General features: G+C 45.8%; 1 protein-coding gene across 8 annotated transcripts in view; it reads right to left on the reverse strand.

Moving 5' to 3' along the window:
* The window catches only part of SASH1 (SAM and SH3 domain containing 1), a 465,315-nt gene that overhangs the window by 26,988 nt on the left and 412,714 nt on the right, over positions 1 to 25,613 (reverse strand). For 7 of the 8 annotated variants that reach the window (XM_060205372.1, XM_060205373.1, XM_060205370.1 and 4 more), the window contains 5 exons: positions 23,923 to 24,055; positions 14,071 to 14,417; positions 7,376 to 7,450; positions 5,622 to 5,768; positions 176 to 311 (listed from right to left, as the gene is read on the reverse strand). In XM_060205372.1, coding sequence (XP_060061355.1) covers positions 176 to 311; positions 5,622 to 5,768; positions 7,376 to 7,450; positions 14,071 to 14,417; positions 23,923 to 24,055 — 838 coding nt within the window. Of the gene's footprint in view, positions 1 to 175; positions 312 to 5,621; positions 5,769 to 7,375; positions 7,451 to 14,070; positions 14,418 to 23,922; positions 24,056 to 24,235; positions 24,962 to 25,613 lie in introns of those variants that run through there. The other variant, XM_060205377.1, reaches the window with a different exon arrangement.

Raw genomic sequence — 25,613 nt, forward strand, 5'->3', positions numbered from 1 at the left:
ACTACTGAACAGAGAGGACTCTGTCAGACGCTGCAGCTCTGTCTGGATCTGCTGATACCCAAGGGTAGGAGCCCAGCCTACCCTTGGTCAGCCTACCGCTGATCTTCAAAGAGTCGGAAAGCCAGCCTGAGTTGACCTCCCTGGGAAATGCTGTACAGTCACAAACCACACGCACTCATGGAGCTCTGGCCGCTCAGGGAACTGTGCAGACTCTCCACGGAACCGCCGGCTTTGAGCTTGGGCTTCTCCAGGCGCTCACCGTCAGGCTGTGAGGATGGAGGGGACCCAGGCATCCCATCCAGACCCGAGTCCTGCAGAGGAATCAACACAAGGAAGTTTCATCAGAGCGGCTGGTGGCTGGTGGCCTGTGCGAGTAGCCAGACGTGCTGCCCTCGACCCGATCAAAGTGATTTTGATTGGTATCTATATCCAACGGTGTCCTTCTGCCTGATTGACATCCTGAATGAACTAATTTTCCCTTTTGTTGCCTTTGTTGTTTTTTATTGTTGTTGCTATTGATGCCGTCATTGTTGCACAGGACAGAGAAATGGAGAGAGGAGGGGAAGACAGAGGGGGAGAGAAAGACAGACACCTGCAGACCTGCTTCACCGCCTGTGAAGCGACTCCCCTGCAGGTGGGGAGCCCGGGTGCCGAACAGAGATCCTTATCCTGGTCCTTGTGCTTTGTACCACCTGTGCTTAACCTGCTGCGCTACCGCCCGCCTCCCTGAATTTATTTTTAAAGGAGTGTGTATTAAGCATTAACAAAGTCTCCATGCCCAAGGACTCATTCTTGAACTCTTTGAGGAAAATCTACTATTGGATGAAACATTTCACTGAAGGCTTAAGAGATACTAAGGCCCACTCATCAGTCCCATAATAAAGATGAACTTGGGGTGCAGATCAAGTGTAATCTAGGAAGCACTGGGGGGAGACTGATGTCTTGGAAGGGGGACCTTGGCATTTAGAAAGAAAAGTGCAGAACTCATTAAAAAAATAAATCAGATTTTTATGTTTCAGTTTGTACAAACTACTGAAATATCAAGTACCAATCTAGTAAAATTCATAGCAAAAGTCTTTTTTTTGGTCCACAATAAAATCTCAAGTCCAGAAGCAGGGCATTTTGGAGAACTGTCAGAAGACTAGAAATGGACATACACTTTGACCCAACAATTCCTCTCCTGGATACATCCAAACACATCCATCCAAAGAGATCTATGTACACCTATGTTCATAGCAGCATAATTTGTAATAGTCCAAATTTGGAAGCAACCCAGATGTCCAATGGTAGCTGAGTGGCTGAGAAAGTTGTGACACACACACACACACACACACACACACACACACACACACACACACACACACACACACACACACAATGGAATACTACTCAGTAGTTAAAAATATTGAAGCCATTGTCTTTGCCTGGAGCTTGAAGGAATCATGTTAAGTCAGATAAGCCAGAAAGAGAAAGACAAGTACTGGATGATCTCACTCATAGGTGGAACTTAACAAGAACAGAAAGGGGAGACATAGGGTGTTTTAAAACTTGGACTGTTCTTGCTGTATTACACCAAACCAAGGAACTCTGGGGAAGTAGGGCAGTGAGGGGGGGGAACGGTAGGGGGAGGTCGGGTGTCTGTTGGTGCATAATGGTGGAAGAGGACCCAAACTGGGGGTGACAGTGTTTTGCAGACATTTATCATGGGGAGACGAGAAATTGTACCCATTTGTCAATAACTGTCCTGCAAACCATAACCCTCCCTCACCCCCAACAGAATAAAAAACGAAAAAAACAAAACAAAACCCAAGCTATACTATCTACTTCTTTTACTTATTTCATGTGTTGCTGGTAAAAAGTCATGGGGTCCCTTTCTGACCAGAATGTTGACGCTGGTCACTCAGCCATCTTTCTCCTGCTGGGGTGTCACTGGCTGGGGTTGGCACATACTGTAACACACTCTTCTTTCATTAGTGACACTGCTCAGACAGACACCAGCACCCCTCTAACCCTATGGTCTTGTCAATATTTCATATATATGAATAGCTTCCAATGGAGGGGAGGGGATATGACACTCTGTTGGTGGGAAATGTATGAATTATACCCCTCGTGCCAACTGTTATTAAATCACTAATAATAAAAATAAAAGAAGTTGAAAAATAAGAAAACACAAAGCATTCCTTGGACTGGGTTTGTTGTATTGCACCAAAGTAAAAGCCTCTGGGGTGGGGCGGGGAGGGTTCAAGTCCTGAAACATGATGAGAGGACTTAGTGGGGGTTGAATTGTTATGTGGAAAACTGAGAAATGTTACACTTGTACAGACTACTGTATTTTACTGTTGACTGTAAAACATTAATCCCCCCAATAAAGAAAAAAAGAAAAAGAAGTTATGGGAGGGAGTGGGTGGTGGCTCACCTGGTTAAGAGCAGAGTTACCATGTTCAAGGACCTGGGTTCAAGTCCCCAGTCCCCACCTACAGGGGAAAGCTTCACAGGTGGTGAAGCAGTACTGCAGGACTCCTCTCTCTCTCTCTCTCTCCTTCAACCTCAGTCTCTATCTGTATCCAATATATAATTAAATAAAATGTTTTTAAAAAGAAGTTATGGAACATATTCAATGGAATACTACCCTGTGATTTAAAAAGATGATATTGTGTCCTTTGGGACAAAATTGATGGAATTGGAGGCTACTGTGCTTATAGAAGTAAAGAAGGTAGCGAAACACAACTAGTGGGTATTTTTGCTTAATTGAAGAATAGAGGGGATCAAAACACATGAACGTGCAAAATGTAAGTCACCAAATTGTTTCTAAGGCATTGCGAGGACTATGGTGGTTATTACTGGGGGACATGGAATGGGGGTTGTTGTCAAAACTTTGGTGGTGGGTGCCCTGTGTAACTATACCCCTGTAAACTTACAGCCTTGTAAAGCATTATTAAGTCACTCATACAAATAATAGGAAACATTAAGGATCCTGGTTCAAGCCCCAGGCTCCCCACCTGCAAGGGGGTCGCTTCACGAGCAGTAAAGCAGGTCTTCAGGTGTCTATCTTTCCCTCTCTCTGTCTTCCCATCCTGTCTCCATTTCTCTTTGTCCTATCCAACAACAACAACATCAATGACAATAATGACAACAACGAGGGCAAGAAAATGGGGAAAAAAGGCCTCCAGAAGCAGTGGATTCCTAGTGTAGGCACTGAGTTCCAACAATAACCCTGGAGGCAAAAAAAAAAAAAAAGAAAGAAAATAATAGGAAACACACTTTAAGATATTTAGCTGTGTAGTATTGATGGAATGCTATCAAGTGAGATAAGCCTGGAAGAGAAGGATGAATATGGATGTGGGATGATCTCACTCACAGACAGAGGTTGAGAAATAAGAACAGAAGGGAAAACACAAAGCAGAACTTGGCCGGGGTTTGTTGTTATGCACCAAAGAACTCTGGCGAAGTTGGGAGAGCTTTCAGATCCTGGTGCATCATGGTGGAGGACCACCTAGGTAGGGGCGAGAGTTTTTGCAGAAAACTGAGAAATTTTATACATGTGCCGACAACTGAATTTTACTGTAAACCATTAATCCCTCTAGGAAAAAAACAAAAAATAAACTTTAACGTTTAACTGTAATGCTGACCTCTACCCACTAGATGTCAGTACACCCACCCCAGTCCAGCTGTGACTATGAAGATTGTCTCCTGTCATTGTTCCTAGGTTGTTGGGGGAGCAAAACCACCCCTATCCCATCCCAGGAGACCCACTACAACAAGCTGAAGCTGTTGTATGGGTTTCGTTTGAATCACACTGTCGGTTAAGAGCGATCTAAACGGGTGGGTGGGTGGAGGAGGATGCTAAGCAAAGCCCGCTATGCCCACCAGAGAGCAGCAGCAGAGCAGAAATGTCTGCTTCGCGGGCTGTTTTGACTGGGTACATAATAGCAGCGTTTGACTTGCATATTCCAAGCAGATAACCAGCTCACACATAGGTACTTCACTAGACTGCAAATTGAATCCCACAGAAGGCCTGGAGAAGGAGAATGTTTTGCAAATCTAATGGTTAAAATTTCCCCCAAGGCCAGCTCTCTACCCATACAATTAAGACAGGAATCAGTGCAATTCCTAGCTGCTCTGACACTGTAGAATTGAAAGTGGGGCTAGAGGATTGATTCTGTGCCCCACTTTTTTTCTTTGTTTTTGCTTAAATATAAAGTGGGGAGAGGGGCTTGAGACCTTGTCTATGTGTAACAGCACTGATTTACCTCTCTAGCCCAACTTCCTCTTTATACCATGGAAAATGGGAGGAGGAGTCTGCCGTAGCACAGCGGGTTAAGCGCACCTGGACTTGGACCGGAGTTAGATGGCCGGTTCTATCTCCTGCTCCCCACAGTCGCTTCACAAACGGTGAAGTAGGTCTGCAGGTGTCTATCTTTCTCTCCCCCTCTCTGTCTTCCTCTCCTCTCTCCATTCCTCTCTGTCCTATCTAACAATGATGACATCAATAACAACAATAATTTTTTTTTAAAAAAAGGGGTAACAAAAGGGAAAATAAATATTAAAAAAAATTTTTAAAAATAAAAAAAGAAAGGAGTAGCGGGGCAGGGAGATAGAGAGACCAAAGCACTTCTCCATTGTGGCTGGAATCCCTTGGTAAGTTCCTTGTCTTCTTCTATGGTGTTGGGGAACAAGCCTTGGGTGATGCTTGTTGTGAATACTAAGTTGTGTGCTCTACCTGCTAAGCCATTTCTCCAGTTTTGTTTTCTTTCTCAGTCAGCGCACTCACTGGGAAGCACTGGATCGACCTTCTCGTGGTGCATCCCGTGAGTACCCATTCATTGGGGAAACTGATGATCCTTCCTAGCCGACTGAATCCACATGGATCCCAGTCACTTTCAAAGCCAGCAACAAGCAGCTCCTGACAGCTTTCAACCTGAGCCTGTTGACTGGCTACAGAAGGGCAAACGCTAGAAGAAGAAGAAGCACACTCACTGCTCAGTTCCCATTGCAGATAGTCAGAGTATGACCCTGGGGCCTTGCAGCCTCAGGCATACAAGTCTTTTGCATCATATTGTGCTGTCTCCCTGCCTCCCAACCCTACAATATCATAATGGCTATGGACAGACTCATTTACTGAAAAAAAAAAAAATCCTCTGGGGAGACAAAAATCACCACTGAAGTCTTGAAGGGCTCACTTGCTGAATTCACACTTCAGTCTTAAAATCTACTTCTAAATCAACGGATGCTATGGCTAAAAAAAAAGACAGCTAAGAAAAACAGTGTCTTCCTTAGCTTTGCTTCTGGTGCTATCCAATAATATCCTTTCTGTGTTCAAATGTCCAGCGCTTATCACACCAAAGGAAAATGATTTCTTTGCCTGTCAGTCTTTACTCTGCAGGCAGAGAGAGTAGGAGCTATGGTTTGGAATCCCAGCACTAAGTAAACACAGTGTTAGCATGACCCAAAATGCTTCTTAAATGTTTGCTGGCTCAGTTAATTGTCTGGAAACTAAGCATGGTCATAGGGTTCAGTTAACGCCAACGGATGTACTGAGACCATTTCAGATCCCAGACTGATAAGCCGGCTTCTTTGCTAGGAAGAAGCAATGGTGCCCTTTGCACTGGCTGATGACATACCTGCTCGGAGACTGAGCTGTTGCTGTATTTTTTGGACATTCTCTTCCTCATCGTCTCTTTCACCGACTTCACCTTTTTTCCGAGAGAGATGCGGGAGGCAGTCGGTGATTTGATTACTTCTTTGAATACAAAATCTCCTTCTTTACCCTGCAAAACCAAAGATTGTAAGTACTTTCAGTTACAGAAAACAAAGACCCTTCCCCCCACCCCCTCAAACAGATCTCAGAAAAATCCTATTATCTTTAGGACCTTAGGTTTGTTCCTATGTTTATTCAGTCCTGTGCTGTTCTCTTTGTAAATAAAAGGGAGCTCCTACTGGTTCCTGTACATGCTTATTTATATGTGTGAGGTGGTGGTGGGGGAGTGAGGATTTAATCTCAGTACATTGTTTTCTAGTCCTGTCATACTTTCTGATGTTCTTTTAAGTGCTTAAAGAACTGTATCTCCTCAGTCAGTCATTGATTCAGATGAACCAAGGCTCCAACATAAGCCCAATATTGGGGAAGGAGAGAAAACTAGTATTACTCAATCACCCCAAGAAAGTGGGGAGAGCAAAAGGTCAACTCTCAACCAGCAGAAACCCAACATCTATCTGATCAGTTAGCACTGTCAGATTCATGTGGTCAAGTGCTTCAGAGTGTGGAAGTTTCTTTTACTAACCAAGTTCAATTGTGGTCACTCTATTTTATACTGCAAAAACAAAAAAAGTTTTCCTTGAGCTAAGAGAAAAAATACATACTTCCATTTTTTTTTAAAGATTAATTACATAAAATGGCCGTTTTACTGATCAAGAGAATTTGATATCCAAATAAAATCACTTTAGTCTTCCAGTAAATCCCAAAATGCTAAAATGATGATAATAATGATAATAAATATCACAGATGGGTGGTTTGGCTGGTGAATTATCACAACCAACATAAGGCCTCGCATGTTTATGCCACAGTTGCATCGCAATTTAAGGAAACGGGAAGCAAAACTAGACATAAAATCCACTTCTACCCTTGGGGTCAGAAACTTGGGGGGAATGGAACTTGGATGTTCACAGTGGCGGTTTGCCTGGGAGGCCAGAGGAAACAGTGACATTGACCCAAGGAGTCTGCTTGCCTTAACCTCGAGGTGACTGGGCTCATCCAGGATACCTCAGACGAGGAAGGTCCAGGTTGACTATTGGGCTGTGAACTTGGAGTGTTATAGAACTGCTTTCTAGAAACGTGGGCATATGTCCTGTTGATGCTCAGCTCACGGGACTCTATTCTGTGCATAGGAAGCATATACAAGCCACAACAAAGTACGTGGACAGAGAGGGCCTAAGGACATCAAGTCTAAACTCATCTGGATTAGTGACTTGATGAGAACTGGAAACAGGCACTAAAAGAATGGGGTTGCTGGGGCCAGATGGTGGTGCACCTGGTTAAGCGCACACATTGCAGTGCCTAAGGACCTGGGTTCAAGTCCCTGGTCCCCACCTGCAGGGGAAAAGCTTCATGAGTGGTGAAACCAGGCTGCAGGTGTCTCTGTCTCTTTCCTTATCTATCTCCCCCTTTCCAATTTTCCTCTGCTTCTATTCAATAATAAAGAAGAATATTTTTTTAAAAAAGAGAATGGGGTTCCTGCAGGAGAGGCCATCCTTTCACAGCCCCCACGAGAGAGTAAAGAGTCTTTATGATGGGGAACTAGTGCTTCGTTCTAAATATTCTCTGAGGATACTTCAACATGAAACCACGTCGGCCGTACCACTCAAATCCCACACTCACCATTGGGTCAACGTTACTACTGCCAATATGCAGAGAACGATTAGTCAAGTCAAATCCTCCAAAACTGCAGGTTCTCTGTGGGGAGGAGAGGACAGGGCAGGACAATCTGGTTACGTCTGAGCCAGGCAGCTGCACACCAACCCCACCAAAACAAAACATTTCACACCGGCGGCACATCACTGAACCACAAGTATGTCACGGGATGGAAGTAGGAGACGAGAAATGATGAGAGGAGGAAAAAAAAAATAGGTGATTCATGTCACAAGGAAACTTCACTGATTTTGCTCCTCCAAAGCTTGCTGGGAATGAGCCCTCCCCAGTAGTCCAGTAGTCCAGAGCCTTCTTCACATGCAAAAACTGAGTAAAAAAAACAAAACACACACACACACACACACACACACACACACACACACACACACACACAGTCACCAAAAAGCTGTACACATGTTGGGTGCTGTAAGATTCCCTGTCTCTTAGCAACAAAAGTTTCCTGAGTCCAGTTCCCCTAATTCCAGCTGCAAACAGAATGAAGAGACTGTGGATCAGGGACCCCGTGTGCTGGGTGGGGTTTTGGGCACAGGTCAGACATCCTATAGGCCTGCTCCTGGCAGCAGATGCTTCTCGTGTTTTGGTTCGTTTTAAATCGCCGAGGAGGAGGAAATCAAAGGTTATGTTTATAGTCGTCAGATGAGGCCAAGAGGAGATTACTCATTCATTGCTCCCCTGACCTAGCCAAAAATGCTGATAAGTTTCCCATCCTGCTGCCCAGCTCAATTCATTAGGTCTTTCTCTCTCTCTCTCTCTCTCTCTCTCTCTCTCTCCTCAGAACACAAAGGAAGCAAGGATACCCTGTGGGCCCAGAATGCAAAAGGACAGGTGGACTGAGAGGCTGTCTCTGCACACTTTGCGATTTCCACAGGAAGGGCACATGTGGGATGAAGCATGTCTTTCTCTACTGTCTTTGTAGCTGGCTTGAGGTTTGATCTCAGGGATTTTTATATTTCTAGAACTTGGTTTGGAGTCCTTGTTGTTTTTCTGGCAAAAACTACTCAATAACCACTTCCTTCTTCCTCCCTCCACGCCCCTAGAGGAGGAGTGAGCAAAAACTATTATATATATCTTTTTTTTTAATGTATTTATTTATTCCCTTTTTGTTGCCCTTGTTGTTTTATTGTTGTAGTTATTATTGTTGTTGTCGTTGTTGGATAGGACAGAGAGAAATGGAGAGAGGAGGGGAAGACAGAGAGGAGGAGAGAAAGATAGACACCTGCAGACCTGCTTCACCACCTGTGAAGCGACTCCCCTGCAGGTGGGGAGCCGGGGTTCGAACCGGGATCCTTATGCCGGTCCTTGTGCTTTGTGCCACCTGCACTAAACCCGCTGCGCTACAGCCTGACTCCCTATTATATATATCTTTTAAGCAGAGCACTGCTGGGCTCTGGTTTATGGTGGTGCTGGTGACTGAACCCGGGACTTTGGAGCCTCAAGCATTACAATCTCTTTGTATAACCATTATGCTTTCTACCTACCCCCACCCACAAGTGATTATCTTCTTAAACATTTGGTAATAACGACTGAAAGACAGATTTGGGTTCCAGTATTGTCTAATACCTGTTTCTCAGACAGCTCCAGTTAATAGCTGCTGAATGGAAAAAAAAAAAAAAAAAAGGACAGTGCACACTATCATCACTGCATGTTTAAAATAAATACTATAGGCACCGAGCTGAGAAAGCTGTAACACCCAGGACTGCGGAATCACACAGACGTGAATCCCGGCTCTGGCACTTAACTCGCTGTGTGACCTCTGGGAAAGCACGCAGACTCTCTGAGCTACTGGTTTCTTTATCAGCAAGAGCCCATTGCTAACCTAAATCAGAGACATCCAGCACATTGTTTGGCCCACCTCACAGCTTGCTAGTTGGAATAACATTTGTTATCCTGAAGTGCAGGTCTGAGATAACATTTTAAAGAGGCAAATGAAGGACTTGAATTTAGCTCTTGGTCTTACCCTCTGGGCAGTTCAATTGCAAACCAGAGCATCCCAGAAATGGGGTAAAATGGGATGGGAGGTAGGGAGTGAGGACAGAAGGGCTTTAAATACTCTACAGGGGGCAGGATTTCCAATGGACACTGTCTGGAAGCTGTACTAAGTATCCCTGGAGAGTTTCCATGTTCCTTGAGTCCACTTAGGTAGACCTAGAGCTGTCTCATAAAGAGGAAATCTTCAGGCAAAAACACTCACCAAATCCCTAAATAAAGCAATATTATGGCTACTTCTCAAAGCTAATTTTTGGCATCTACTTTCCCTTTCCAGCTTTATACACACACACACACGCACACGCACACGCACACGCACACACACACAATTTTTTTTTGTGTGTGTAATGGTGTTATGTCCATGCATGTTTTATGTTTTCACCACTCCCAGGCTAGACATCACAACATCAGAGCGTTCTCTGGTGCTATAATACCCCTCTGCCCCCACATGACTCTACCGGTGAGAGATTTCACTGGCTCCCATAATAGATTTTTTTAAAAGCATTTTTGCAAAAGACCAGGATTTTTATTCTAGTTCCTTTCCCGTGACTCAGGACTTCCCAGTATGGCACCCAGATGCCTCATCATTTTAAGGCTTCTGCCCTTCCCTGCCTCACATTCCAGCCTCAACTACAACAGCAGAGCCCAGCATGCTATATCTGCTGCATGTGCAATAACAGACCAAGAATTATGTGGAAACCATTATCTGCCATAAATCAGCAGCTCATTTACGTCTTCACACGTCGGCCGCATGCACGCATTCCTCAAATAAAAAGTCGCGAGAATGGACTGGTTTCCTGAACTGCCCACAGAAGCCTCTCCCAGCAACAGGCTCAGGTAGCTGAGACTGATTCATCTTTATCCTAAATGGATGAGGGGGTCCAGGACGGGCTGACAGGCACTGTTTGACCTAGTTAATCTTCAGCTTTTTCTCATATATAACCAAGGAGTTCCGGAAGTAGCCCTCTGAGGAGAGGAAGCAGATTGCAGAGGGAATAGCCACAGAAGACAAGTCCATCTTTGACTTTGGGTGGCTATGGAAATGAGGCCTATGTGAGGTCCTTTAAGTCCAGACATCTTCTTGTACAGATAAGATTAAAAACAACGACACACTAGAGAACTACTCAGAGAGAGGACAGGCAGCTGGGGCAACGATGGTCATGCAGTTGACATGTTTTGGAGGGATCTGAACTGGTTTTCAGATGGACAAAACTCGGATGTGTCATGCAGGTGGTTTCCCCAAACCAAGGGATAAAAAAAAATTGAATGAACAAATGACATATGACCATTTCCAGTGAAAACCAGCATTATCATTTTCCCCAAAGTTTCATCAAGCAGATATGGCACTTTTTTCTTTTTCTTTTCTTCTTTCTTTTTTTTTTTTTTGAGAGAGAAACAAAAAGAGGAGGGTTGAAGAGCAATAAGAAGATAGATGACAAAGATAGAAATGATCTTAATTCCTTAAAAAAGGATTCTATTATTAAAATACTTAGTCCTTTGTTTCTTCTGATTAGAAAATTAGTTTTTCTTGATTATACAATTATACTTATGATAAAAAAGATGTGCAAATTTCTAATTTAGTAATGAACACATACTTCAAGCAAGTATTGAAACTATCCAAACTGCCTCAAACTCATACACAAACCCTTCAAAAGATCTGGCCTTAGGGTGATACTTGGAATAGAAGTTCCATAGTAATTTCTCTAGAGGGAGAAAAATCAACATTTTAAAACTAACTTGCTCAGGTGTTTATACTCAGTGTCAAAGAAACCTGACCCACAAAACAATTAACAATTGCTAACAAAAGTATTATGGAAACGTAGTTCTTAAGAGAGAAAAAGCCAAAGGAAGTTGTATTATTAATGCAGCAAGAAATAATATGAGCAATACATGGGCATCTTTGGTTGCTCCATTTGGAAAAATTCTCACTAGTGGCATGCCTTAAACTCCAGGGGGTGAGCCACCAATTGACAGAGAGAACCTCCCGCTTAATCAAGGTGACAAGGAACTGAGGCAGAAGAACTTCTGATGATAAAAAAAAAAAAAGCATCATATTAAGAACTGTTAAGCCATACTGTTTTTAGAAAAACAGAATGACTCCCAACTGTGTGAGGTGGGTGAGAGGAAGAGACCAAAGCAGGAAACTTCCTCCAGTACAGTGGGAGCTGGGTTCGAATCTAGGCCATACTCTGATAAAGCAGCACACTATCCCAGAGAGCTATTTTGCAGGCCCCAAAAGAAAATCATCTTAGGAGAGGCGCTAAGCGGTTCTCACGCCCACGTGAGCAAAACTTGATTGAATGGATTTAAGTGACCGTAATCATCAAGGGAAGAATATCTTACCCATGAACGTGAAGGAACGCTAGGAGAAGCTCCCACCTGAAGTTTAAACACAGCATGTTCCTTCAGACTTGCAGTGGAGGAGGGATGGGGGAGCTCAAGGGGCGTCAGTAGCTCCAGGTGGGTCAAGCAGAAGGCACATTGCAGTGACGATGCCCAGAGCTGCTCCTGGCTCTGCGCCATCTTACATGGTCTCCCGAGCCAGTTGGGAAGGGATTTTTCAGGGGCGAAAGCACTTCCTTCCCTTAAGTTCAAAAGAAATCATCCCTTGAAAATAAATGTTACCGGGGCTCTAAAATTCAGTCTTCACATCAGAAAACCTGAGTTGGAAAGAAGTAACCTATCCCTTCCTATGTAGGGGTATATATATCTGCAGAACAGAGGGGGCCATTCCCAAATGTGGATTCCTTTTTGTTTAGAAAAGAGCCACTGAAGAGGTAGGTGGCTCAGAGGGCAGAGGACACAGCTTGCACACTGTGCGTGGTTCCCAGTTCAATCCCTGGTCCTGCCTATGTCCTGCCTCCCGCCACTCCCACAATAAATAGCATCACATTGAGTAAAAGAAGTCAAGAGGGCTTTTCTTGCCTTTCTTGCCCTTTCTTTTTGGATCGAAGAACTTCCCTCTTGTCTCTAAGTAACAGGGAAGTACAATATTTTCCCATTACCAGCTGGGTGACAGGAATGATATCTATCTTTCCATGAGCTCTTTCCTATTGTTTTAATTAAGCGAGGGAATTAGGATCGCTTTAAAGGGCAAAAATAGCCTTCTGCTTTGAATCATCTTCTTTTGAGGTCAAGTGGCATGATGTTTGGAAATCAAGGCACCAACTTCTAGAAGGAGGCCAAGTCCCACACCCCATGTTCTCTGACTCCTTCTCTCTTGATTTTTTTTTTAATGTGCTGCCAGGAATTGAACCCAGAGCTTTGAGTATGCATGATAATACTGATTTTCCTTCTAGGTTGATTTGTACTCTATGTTGTCTGAGGGAGAGAAACACCAAAGCACCGCTCCACCATCCATGATCCATGGGATTCCCTTCATGCTGTCCCTGCTGCTCCCACATGGTGCTCAGGATTGAACTGAGGACCTTGCAGATGTGTGTGTGTGTGTGTGTGTGTGTGTGTGTGTGTGTGTGTGTGTGTGTTCCACTACCCACTACCAGTCCCTATACTCTGGAAAGCCCTACTCAGAATTAGCACCAGTGCTGAGTTTGTCTTAAAAATCAAGACAGCTTGGGGCTGGGTGGTAGTTCACCTGCTTGAGTGTACACATTAGAGTGTGCAAAGATCTGAGTTCAAGTCCTCAGTCCCTACCTACAGGACAGAAGCTTCACCAGTGGTAAAACAGTGCTTAAGATCTCTCTCTCTCTCTCTCCCTCCCTCCCTCCTTCTCTCTCAATTTATCTTTCTCTATTCAAAATAAATAAATAATACTTTTTAAAAAAAATCAAGACATCTTGCACAAGAGGCAAGTGAAAAAGGAAGAGACTTCATTACTAAATGAAGAGGAGGGTTAGAGATGGGAGGGTGAGGTAGAGAGCATAATGGTTATGCAAAAAGACTCTCAGACCTGAGGTCCCCAAGTCCAAGTTCAATCCACTGCACCAGCATAAGCCAGAGCTGAGCAGTGCTATGGTTAAAAAAAAAAAAAAGAAAGAAAGAGAGATAGAGATGGGAGCGGATGGTGGAATGAACCTGAGAAGAGAGAGAGAAGGGGAAAAAAAAGAGAGGAAGAGCTCCCAGGAAGAAATTCCACTGCCATTCTACTCAAGTGCACCTCAGGGAAATGACAAGGCCTTCCTGGTGACATCTCGGTGACTCACAGACTTCTGGTGGATTCTCAGGAGAACCCTTTTAGTACAGCGGTCGACTGTGGCGGCCCACTTCCTCTTGGCCTCCTCCTCCTCCTCCAGCAAGCACCGCCTCAGGTCCTGCTTCTCGGCCTTGCTCAGTGTGCGGTCTGAGGCGGGCCGCACGAGCTGGGTCAAGTTCAGGTGGCTGTACAGGCTCCGCTCCACCACATAGGTGATGTTGAACTCGCTGACCGAGGGGCGACCACGCGCCCCCCTCCTGCCAGGGCCACCGCAGCTCCCCCCTCCCCCCTTGGCTTTCTGCCTCAGGAGCTGCAGGTCGCAGGTGGCACTGGTCACCCCCTTCCTGGAGGGCCGCTGACAGAGGAAGGCCCGGGAACACGAGTAGTTCCCATCCATCTTCTTCAAGCGCACCTGCTTGTGGACGCTCTGGATCTCTTCTAGGGACACCAGCAGGTGGTGCCGGCGGCGGTGGCCGTCATAGAAGCAAATGCCATCGGTACTTACCCCGTGGCTCAGAGAGCCGAGCCCCTTCTTCATCTCTCCCTCCGTCAGGGAGCGGGACACTTTCTGGGCCTTTTCCTCTTCCGGATAGGAGAAGAATGTGCCCATCTTCATTGGCGGCTTAATCAGGCCTCGGCTCTCCCCTTTGCTGAAGGTTTTGAAGAGCTTCCGTCCGGCGCCCCAAGTGTCCAGGCTGCTGGAGGAGGGGGAGGTGGTGAGGGAGTCAGGACTCTCTTCCGGAGGCTTCTCAGGGGAGCCATCGAAGGAAAAGGGTTTCTTGTGTACCCCAGAGTAAAGGGCAGATCTTTCATCCAGGACAGGAGGACTCTCAAACACATGTTCTTCCCCACCTGCAGGGAACAAGAGACAAGTTCACGGTTTCCCATGGATGGACCTTCCTTATAACCCACTACCCTGCAAAGAACAGTCTAGTACATGGTGAAAACCACAGTAGGACCCTCATCATATCACTTCCTCTCTTTTTCAAAATATCCAGTTACTTTGATGAGAGAGAAACAGAACAGAGGGGGCCAGGTGGGGGCGCACCTGGTTGAGCGCACATGTTACAATGCACAAGGACCCGGAGTTCGAGCCCCTCATCCCCACCTGCAGGGGGAAAGCTTTGCAAGTGGTAATGCAGGTCTGCAGGTGTCTCTCGTTCTCCTTCCCTCTCTCTCTCTGTCCCTTTCCCCTCTCAATTCCTGACTCTCTCTATCCAATAAATAAAGATAATACAAAAAAAAAGGTAGTTTTAGAAATTTTAAAAAATGAGTCCTGACATAAAGCAGTGATGGTGTTGAAACTAGGGCCTCTATCTCCCTACCCCTTCCAAGATGATGATTACATAGGGAAAGAGGGGGAGAGAAAGAGAGATAGATAGATAGATAGATAGACAGACAGACAGATGATAGATATATATATATTTTTTATCTAGTTATTTATTAGTGAAAGAGAGAGAACCAAAGCATCAGTCTGGCATATGCAGTATCAGGGCTCGAACCTGGGGAATTACTCCTGCAAGTCTTGCGCTCTACCACTGATCCATCTCAGCGGCTACATCAGTTATTCCTAGTCATAAACTCAGTTCCCAGGCTGGGGAAGCAGCATAAGGATTATACAAAAACCTTCCATGCCCGAGATTCTGAGGTCTCAAGTTTAATCTCTCTTTTTTCTTTAAATTTATTTCCTATTGGATAGAGACAGAGAGAAATTGAGAGGAGAGGGGGGAAATAGAGAGGGAGAGAGACAGACAGCTGCAGCCTTGCTTCACCACTTGTGAAGCTTTTCCCCTGTAGGTGGGGACCAAGGGCTTGAACCTGGGTCCTTGCACACTGTAATGTGCGCACTTAACCACTGCCTGGCCTCCTGAAGTCAATCTTTAGCACCACCATAAGCCAAAGCTGAGTACTCCTCTGGCTTCTCCTCCTTTTCATTTAAATAAATAAATAAACAAACATATAAATCCAGCTCCTCTTGGATGAAGGCAGGAAGTAGATTAAATAAACAAATGTAGATAAAAAAGAAAACATGGGACTTCCGAGGGGAATAACTATGGAGCAACAGGGAACAGAGCCAACCTCCCCCCCAGATAACAAACACCTACCTACAACTATCAACATTAACAAAATTCACCAACTGTAGCAGAGACATCCACAGCCTCAGCCACCAAGGTGCGGATGCTCTCATGATTCCATCCTGAACTCCCTGGGCAGATGACCTCCCCAATGTGTCCTGGAACCTCACCTCTTCAGAGCCCTGCCCCACTAGGGAAACACAGAGACAGGCTGAGGAGGATATGGATTGACCTGCCACCACCCATGTCCAGCAGAGAAGCCATTACAGAAGCCAGAACTCCTACCTTCTGCACCTCATAAAGAATTTCGATCCATACTTCCAGTGGGGGAGAAATGTTAGGGGGAAATTGACCAGAGGGCTCTGAACTCCAGCTCCATGAGCATCCAGGGGGAGAGGAGGAAAAGGAGAAGGCCACATGGAGGTAGTAATGTTGTCATGAGTGACTTGGAAAGGAAGGAGGAGAAGATGGGATCATAGGAAAAAGAAAAAGACAATTTTTTTTTACCTCCAGGGTTATTGCTGGGGCTCAGTGCCTGCACCAGGAATCCACTGCTCCTGGAGGCCATTTCCCCTCCCCCCTTTTGTTTTGTTGCCCTTGTTGTTGTAGCCTTGTTGTGGTTATTATTGTTATTGTTTATGTCATTTGTTGTTGGATAGGACAGAGAGAAATGGAGAGAGGAGGGGAAGACAGAGAGGGGGAGAGAAAAACAGACACCTGCAGACCTGCTTCACCACCTGTGAAGCAACTCCCCTGCAGGTGGGGAGCCGGGGGCTTGAACCAGGATCCTTATGCTGGTCCTTGTGCTTTGCGCCACATGCGCTTAACCCGCTGCACCACTGCACAACCCCCAGAAAAAGGCAAATTTATACAAATATAGACAGAGAGTTGTAGAAATAATAGGTGACCCACATCTGCAACCTTAAGAGAACTGCTGTAGCTTCCAATTCAGAACTCTGGGGAGGTAAAGGTGTGGAGTTATACCCATTCTTTTGTAATTTGGTAAATCACTATTAAATCACTAATAAAAAAACAATGGTGCAAGCAATATGGCCTCACACACCAGCTATAGGTTCAAAGGTCTGAGGTGCGTTTTCTTCTCCTTAAATACCATTCATCCACTGAATCTCTTGCCCAAGTCTTTCAGGAATGCCTTTGGGAGAATCTCAGCCAGTCATTACAATGCTGTTCCTTCGCAGGGAAAGCCAGCCACCCTCTCTGGGTGTAGTCCTCAGTGCCAGCAATCAGAGCGTCTCCCCCTTCTGAAAGGCCACCCTGTTGGCTAGTGTGTGTGTGTGTGTGTGGGGGGGGGGGTGGCTTTCTATTGTCCAAGTGTGATGCAGGCTGTGCAGCTTGCGGTGATTTCAATATCGTACATATGTCATTGAAGCCATTAAATCATACAGGGGTGTGAGGGTGGGTGCAGAAACAGCACAAAGGACTGAAGCCTGTAAGTGCAGCTGATGAACCGTCTCCCTGCTGGCAGGCCAGACACAAATAGTTAGGAAACTGGAGGATCACAGCCAGCCATTTCCATCAACTCAGGCCCTGCCCAGCAGCCGTAAGGGCAACTGAGGGCGTGGACATGACACGCAGGCAGCCCCATTCCCATGTCCCATTGCGTCTCAGCAGCTTCGGCTCCTAATGCCTTGGCTGGAGTCAGGTATGGATCCAAGCTCTCTGGAGTCCAGTGGAAAGGTTTGGACTCGCTGGCAGGCAAAATGAGTTCTTTTCTGCGTGTGTTATGTGAACAGATGTGAGAAGAGAAGTAGGTCAAGCGGTGGGTGGAGTGATCCTGACTGGCTGTGTCCCTTTAATTACAAGGGAACTTTGAGCAAAGCAGCTTTCCACCAGCTGAACTGTGCAGGGGAAAATAAAATCAAACGTTCCTTGGAAGAGGGAGGGCATTAAATATACTGGCTGGGACATGAGTGCCAGTGTGTGGTGAAAGTGCCGGAGAGAAACGGAAAGAACTGCTCAGTTCAGAAGGGGGTGGGGTGAGAGGATTGTTAGCAGTCCTTTAGAGCTCCCAAAGTTTTCAACTCTTCTAACTAAGGGGACAAAGAACAGTTACTACCAAATGCACTTTAATGAACTCTGAGGCCAGAGATGTCAACAGAAGGATGGAGATTCAACATTACGTCCAACTCAAAGTTCTCCTCAACCTGCAGCACAAATAGAGTCACTAAACAATTATCTTTGCATCTTTATTTTATCTTATTTCATTTTTTGCCTCCAGAATTATCATGTCTGCACAATGAATCCACCATTCCTGGTAACAATTTTTGACAGGCTAGAGAGAAATTGAAAGGAGAGAGGGAGAATGAGAGAAAGAGAGAGAGAGACACACACACACAGAGAGAGAGAGAGAGAGAGAGGGAGAAAGGAATAAATAAAAAAGGAAGGAAGGAAGGAAGGAAGGAAAGAAGGAAGGAAGGAAGGAAGGTCTGCAGCATTGTTTTACTGCTCATAAACTTCCCCCACTGCAGATATGGACTGAAGGCTTGAACCTGGGTAATGAGTGTGCTCGACCTGGTGCATCACAGCCCATCCTCTGTTACTGGAACTTCGAAGAGGCTTTAAAAACAGTGTTCAGGGCTAAGGAAGTGGCTCAGTGGTGGAGCACAGGATTTGCGTGTGTGAGGTTCCAGGTTTGACTTTCAGCAACACAAAAACAAAAAGGAAGGGAGCGAGGGAGGGGAGGAGGGAGGAAAAAAGAGATAGAGAGAGAGAGGGAAGGAAAGAAGAAAGAAAGGGAGGGAGAAAGCAAGCCAGCAGACGACATCATAAATATTTGCCCCCCCCCACAAAAAAAAATAAAAAAACAAAAACAGAAATAAAAATGGGATCTAAGGTCCTATGGGGGAATTCTCAGATTACAAGCAGCACAGAAATCTCCAAATTCCGGGGGCTGGGTGGTAGTGCAGTGGGTTAATTGCCCATGGTGCAAAGCGCAAGGACCGGCATAAGGATCCTGGTTCAAGCCCCCAGCTCCCCACCTGCAGGGAAGTCGCTTCACAGGTCGTGAAGCAGGTCTGCAGGTGTCTATTTTTCTCTCCCCATCTCTGTCTTCCCCTCCTCTCTCCATTCCTCTCTGTCCTATCCAACAACAACGACAGCAATAATAACAATGATAAACAACAAGGGCAACAAAAGGGAAAAAATAGCCTCCAGGAGCCGTGGATTCATAGTTCAGGCACCGAGACCCAGTAATAACCCTGGAGGCACAAAAAAGAAAACCTGCTCAAGTGCTCATCTTACAGCTCACATGGACCCTGACTCAAGTGCCCTGGTTGCCACTTGTAGGGGGAAAGGCTTCACAAGGAGTGAAGCAGGGCTGCAGGTGTCTCTCGTTCTTCCTCTCCTTGTCAATGGTCGACTTCTGCTGGAGAAAGGAAAAGGTAACAAGGCCAAGACAAAAGGCAAGGCCTGATGGGAGATAGCAGCAGCCAAGTGGTGGACTTAAAGTAAATAGTCAGGCCACAGATCAGTCTGCTCAGGTGTCCACAGAGGGGTGAACAGGTCCCTTTTACCCACAGTTCCAAGGATCTTAAGGGCATCGTATGGATCTACGGGTTATTTTAAGGATCCATCGTTCAGCAGTGGTCTGGAGATTTTTCTGGACTCTACATATAGGGTTGTCAGCAGAAATTCCAGTACTTCCTTGTCACATCTGGGTCTGGAAGCAGCTGGTGAACACATGTGCATGACCTATGCAGCCCTACTTCCTGGTTCTGGAAAGTTACATCCGGGGAAGGGCATGGAGGGAAATGTGGTCAGTTTCTACAATGGTGGTGTCAGCCTGTGTTGAGAGCAGGCCTCTAGTGATCTGAAGCCCCAAATCCCAGTCTAGATTTTTCTTCCGTGGGTTTGGAGCACTATTTCCTTGGGTTAGAGTAACCATTCTCTCTTTCTGCTCTGACCTGAAGTGTAACTATCCTGTTGGGAGGAAATAAGCAAGAGGCACTCATTCCAGCACTATCTGGTGTGATCTGCTTCACATAGTGACCTTTGTGGGTCTTATTTGACTAAAGGAGTTAAGGTGATTTTTTTTTTCCCTCCAGTCACTGGGCCTCCGTGCTGCTATTGCTCTTGGCTGCTATTTTTACTTTCTTTCTTTCTTCTTCTTTTTTTTTTTTTTAAATATTTTTGCTATTTATTTATTCATTCCCTTTTGTTGCCCTTGTTGTTTTATTGTTGTAGTTATCGTTGTTGTTATTGATGTAGCCGTTGTTGGACAGGACAGAGAGAAATGGAGAGAAGAGGGGAAGACAGAGGGGGAGAGAAAGACAGACACCTGCGGACCTGCTTCACCGCTTGTGAAGCGACTCCCCTACAGGTGGGGAGCCGGGGGCTCAACCGGGATCCTTATGCCGGTCCTTGCACTTTGCGCTTTATAATTTTTCTTTCTTTCTTTTTTTCTTTTTTCTCATTTCATTTGATAGGACAGAGAAATTGAGAGGGGTGGGGGAGACAGAGATGGAGAAAGACAGATAGATAGATGCCTGCTGCCCTGCTTCACCACTTATGATGTTTCTGCCCTATAGGTGGGGAGTGGGGGCTTGAACCAGGGTCTTTATGTGTATCCTTGCACTTAGTACTATGTACACTTAACCGTTGTGCCACTGCCTGGCCACAAAAGGTCATTTCTGACAGGAGGAGTGGTGGTGGTGATGGCAGTGGTATATGGGGTGACTTTATTCCAACAATACAGACTTATGCTCTGAATGCCAATGCTGGCCCTGTCACTCACCCACTCTGTGCCTTTACACAATTACTCCACCTCTCCGAGTCTCTGCTTCCTTATCTACCCCAAGACTGTCTGCTGCAAGGCTACTGAGAAGATGAAGTTAAGAGAAAAGCCAGATCTGAAGGTACTTTATCAGCTGAGGATCACCATACAAAAGCTGGTAATTCCTGATGAGGCCACAGATGAGCTGGAATAATGGGGAACAAGGAGAAAGGTGCACCGAGGGGCAGAGGGGCATAAGGACTTGAAATTCAAGTCACGGGCATGAGACTGAGTTGAGGACTGTTACTCTCCTGGCAATCCCAGCACTCATGGGGTGGGTGGGGCAAAGACCAAGCAAGAGAGTGGGGAAGGGTGGCACCCATGGAGTATTCAAGCTGATAGAGGAGTCAGGATACCAGGACTGAATCCTGGCTCTTCTGGGCTGGCTGGGTGACCTTGAGTCAATGACTTCATCTCTTAATGTCTTACTTCGTTGGCTTCTTTGTAAAACAAGAGCAGTATCTGTATCTGCTTTCCAGAGACTCTTCTGAGGATGGCGTATTCAAAGGAACATGAGAATCTAAAGGATTTAGGCAAGTGCCTAGAACAGAGAACACTCTCTGTAAATGTTAATTATCATTTAGACCACTCGCTCTGGGAACCAACTTGCCAGAAGTGGAAAGGATCAGGAGTCTGAAGGTGTGTGGACACGGGAAGGGCTGGGGAGTAGGACATTTTCCTGCTTTGTAGAATCAGGGAACAAGACAAGGGAGCTTCTGCAATGGCAGTACTAGTTCTTGTGACAATCAGAAGCCTCAGAGAGTTCTAGTTTGCAGAGGATGGAGGGAGTTCTGGTCTGGTTGAGGGTGTGGGGGGAAGCTGGAGCAGTGGCCCTGAGTTGGGGGGGGTGCTCTCCTGGTGAAACTGGCCAGTAAAAGGCACCCTGACTCATCACACACTTAAGAGGGGCAACTGGGGGTGCAAGCTCACTCAGTTTGCCTTCCACTTGTGAACCTTCAAACCCGGAGGACTTAAAATTCAGAACTAGAAGTTCATGTGATTATTATCCTTTTACCCAAAAGCACAAGGATGGGCAGAAGGATCCCGGTTCAAGTCCCCAGCTCCCCACCTGCAGGGGAGTCGCTTCACAGGTGGTGAAGCAGGTCTGCAGGTGTCTGTCTCTCTCTCCCTCTCTTTGTCTTCCCCTCCTCTCTCCATTTGTCTCTGTCCTATCCAACAACGATGACAACAACAGTAACAATAACCACAACAAGGCCACAACAAGGGCAACAAAGGGAGGGGAATGGCCTTTAGGAGCAGTGGATTCCTGGTGTAGGCACTGAGCCCCAGAAATAACCCTGGAGGAAAAAAAAAGAATGCTTTTGTGTGTGTGTGTGTGTGTGTGTGTGTGTGTGTTTTGCCTCCAGGGTTATCACTGGGGCTCCGTGTCTGCCCTAGGAATCCACTGCTCCTCGAGGCCATTTTTATTGCCCTTGTTGTTGTTATTTTTGTTATTATTGTTGTTATTGCTGTTGTTGGATAGGACAGAGAAAAAGCAAGAGACAAGGGGAAGACAGAGAGAGAGAGGGAAAAAGACACCTGCAGACCTGTTTCACCACTTGTGAAGCAACTTTCCCTGCAGGTGGGGAGCTGGGGCTTGAACCAGGACTTCCGCTGGTTTTTGAGCTCCAAGCCATGTGTGCTTAACTCGCTGTGCTACTGCCTAGCCCCTGATTCTGAGTTTTTAACAATGTTATCCGAGTGGATGGGCCGCCCCCAAACACAGGTCTATCATCTCTGAAGAAGTTGGGCAGGTGAGCCTGGCACAGGCTGCTTCTCCTTCTTTGATCTTATTTACGGATGAGAAATTCCCCATCTTTTGTGATATCCAAGACTCAATTTTGGCCTGCGTTCTCAAAGCGTGTTTAGCACGTGACATCCCCCAAGGTGAATGATGGCGATCCCACGAGGTTATTATTACCAACTGACACTGTGTGGTGAGTTCAGTAAGAGCTGCCATGGGGGAGGGGGAGCCAGGGTCACATGCTAAATTGTGAAAGCCACGCCAGATGGGCAGGTTTTAAAACATCCATATGGAAATTAGCGTTACACCCAAACATAAACTGAGTAGCCATAAACAAAAACCTAAAGAAATCCCTGGAATGAAATACAGGAGTAAGTTTATGAAACTGACTATAAAGCAGATGGACCTCTCTCTTTCTCCTTTTTTTTCTTTACCCTGCTCTGTCACAGTAACCCTCAAAGGAATTTAAACTGTTAAAAATGACAAAGAAAAACAACTTTCGAAAGGAATAACAACAGAGAACACTTGGTTAAATAAAGAGAAATGCAGTTCCCCCTCTCCCCTCATGACTTGATTTTAATTCACAGAAAGCAAAAAAGTGATCATTTAAAAAAAAAACAAAAACAACCTACATGTTAAGGGCCAGTGAAATAGTTGACTTGCCAAGTGCACAACTCAGGTTCAAGCCCAGGTCCCACTAGGGAAAGCTTCGGTGCTTTGGTTCCTTTCATTCTCTGTCTGTCTGTCTCTATCCAGGGGGCTGTGGGGTGGGGAAGAAACCTATAGATCTACATGTCAGAATTCTGAAATCTCGTGCACTACAACATGGCATGTTAACATGATATGCTTTAAAAACAGTCTTTCTATCATTTTTTTCTAATTCACTCAAAAAGCAAATCTTTTTTTTTTTTTAAATTACCTTCTTGGGAAAGTTTTACTAGATGCTGCAAATAAGTGCACATAGCTGACAATAAGAGAGATAAATACAGGAGTGATTTAAACTGTCATAATTACACTTCAAAGGTTAACTATTCATTATAATAAATCCAAGCGCATGTCTCTTTTGACAGTAATGCTTCATCTGCAAAGTGGTTTAGCCAGCACTGTAGCTCTTAAGGAGCCACTTAGAATGCACAAGTCCTTAAAGCCCGATTTAAATTGAGACTTGAGGCTGTTTACAAGGAGAACAAGCCATCTCTCGGTGATCTCAAGGGCTGGTAAGTGCCTCAATTGTTAGATGTTTGTTTGGGATGGATGTGTATCAGATCTGGACTAAATTCACTGGACAACAACCACGATCCTTTCTCAGGGGGTAGGGGGAGGTGGATAGGGGCTTCTGCTCTGAGGAAGTCAGGAAGTCTCATAAAATGGCATAAGATCAAAATGAAAGCTACTCCAAAAAAGACATTAGGGCCATATACTGGCCACTTAGTAACTCTGCAATATTCAAATGAGTCACCAGGGAACTCCAGGATCCTTTACTCTGTAACACTCACAGGAGCTGGGCAACTCCCCTCCCACAAGCAAGCAGACAAATTCTTACTCTCCCTATCTGAGCCAGAACTCAGTCCACTTCCCATAGGAGATTCTATTCTTTAGCCCCTAAGAAACCTCCCCTAGCCCCCCGCCAAGTCTCCATACACACACATACACACACACACACACACACCAGTGATTTACTTTTGCATAAGCAGGATGGAGTCTGCTTTAATTAATTAATTAATTTGTTTGTTTTTATTTATTTACCTTCAGTGCTGGGCTTTTTCATATCTTCTACCCTGATGAGTTTCTTCCTCACTCTACGTGTGGAGTTGACCAGCTTGTGCAACCTCTTAAACTTCACAGACTCCTCAGTGTCATCATCGGATTGTTCCCTTGACTGGCAGAGAAACAAAGGAAAGAGTTAACCAGATAATTGCTCAGGAGTGTTGCTCGCCAAGCCAGGGAGGTGCAGCACAGACTCACTCACTGTCAGTCTGCATTTGGGCAGTTCTGTGGCAGAACCAGCACTTGGAGCCCCTGACCAATGTGCTCAGTAGGTTCGAGAAGCTCCACCTACCATCCTCAGCTCTAAATCAGTGCGGAGTTGGGTCCCACGCACTGACTACACATGCCCTTGCCCTTGACTGGCACGTGGGGCACCTGTCTCCAGGACTCCCCTATCCGCCTCAAGGAGCTCTTGGGCAGGCCGGGTTCTCTGCAGGCTGATCCTGTAATTCCAGTTAAGCTGCTGTGGTTTGGGTCAGGCTCTCAGCTGTCTGGCCCGTCAGGACTTTGCAGTTCAAAGTGGTCATCTCTTCCTTCTTCCAAACCCGGACTCAGTTGACTTAGTCCAATCCTTCCCCCCCAAAATCAGAACCAGCAGGGCAGGGGCAGAGGCAGGGAGGAGATGCAAAAATCCATTCGTGTGGATGCCCTGCCACTTCCCCAACATCCCTTCAGCCTTTTGAGGCTGGAGGACAGAGTCCGCATTCCTCTGGAGAGGGACAAGGGAAAAATCTGACCTTTTCAGCCATACAGTATCGTCCATATTCCCCAGCATCCCATTTTTTTTTTTTTTAAATTTAGCAGTGAATCAAGTATGCTCGGCCCAGCTGTTTTCCCTCAAGTCTCAAAAATTACAGAGGGAGAGAGAGAAGGAAAAAGAAAGTTCTCTCAGCAGCAGTGACACCCCACCCCCAAACTCGACGAAAAACAATTCTTTCCTTGTGGACAAAAAATGAGAGTTTCGTTCCCAAGGCAGCTCCAGCAGGCAAGATGCAGCTTCCTCTGGGTTATCTGTTCAGAATGTGAACCAGTAAGAGAAGTTTCTTCAGCCCGATGGGCCGGGCGTGCAGCTCGGTGGCAGCTCAGGCAAATCCCCAGAGTGCGCAGCCTCGACACACCCTGTGCAGCTCATGAGCAAGTCCAGCTCATCTTGCACATCCTGACAGCAGCCTTCTCTCCCCTGCCTTGGTTCTAGTCTGCAGAAATAGCTGGGAAAGAACTGGCTGAAATGAAAACAAACTGCATCTCTTAATGCCAGTCCAAGGCAGATACTTGGAGCCTCTAGAAATGATCTCACTAATCCCAACTGTCCAGTCCAGTAAGTGAGCAAGAGCTGGTAAAGCACAGATGCAGAGACCACACAGTAGTGATGGCACCAAGTGCTTAGGTACAAAAAGTAACGTCCGTGAGTCCATAAATGTTTTCATGGTGCGCTGTGGTATGCAGGAAGGGACAAATACGACCCTTTTCCTGGCCTCTGCCCACACCCTGCAACTGGCAGCATGTAGTCTTTCTCCTTTCTCCTTGTCTGTCTACAAGCAGACCATTCACCACTCAAGAGTAATTATTTTATTTTTATTTCTTCTTCTTTCCTTTCTTTTTTCTTCCTTCCTTCCTCTTTGAATCAGAGTTACTGCTCAACACTGGCTGATGTTGGTGCTGGAGATTGA

This window comes from Erinaceus europaeus, chromosome 13 (assembly GCF_950295315.1).
Source record: "Erinaceus europaeus chromosome 13, mEriEur2.1, whole genome shotgun sequence".
NCBI lineage: Eukaryota > Metazoa > Chordata > Mammalia > Eulipotyphla > Erinaceidae > Erinaceus > Erinaceus europaeus.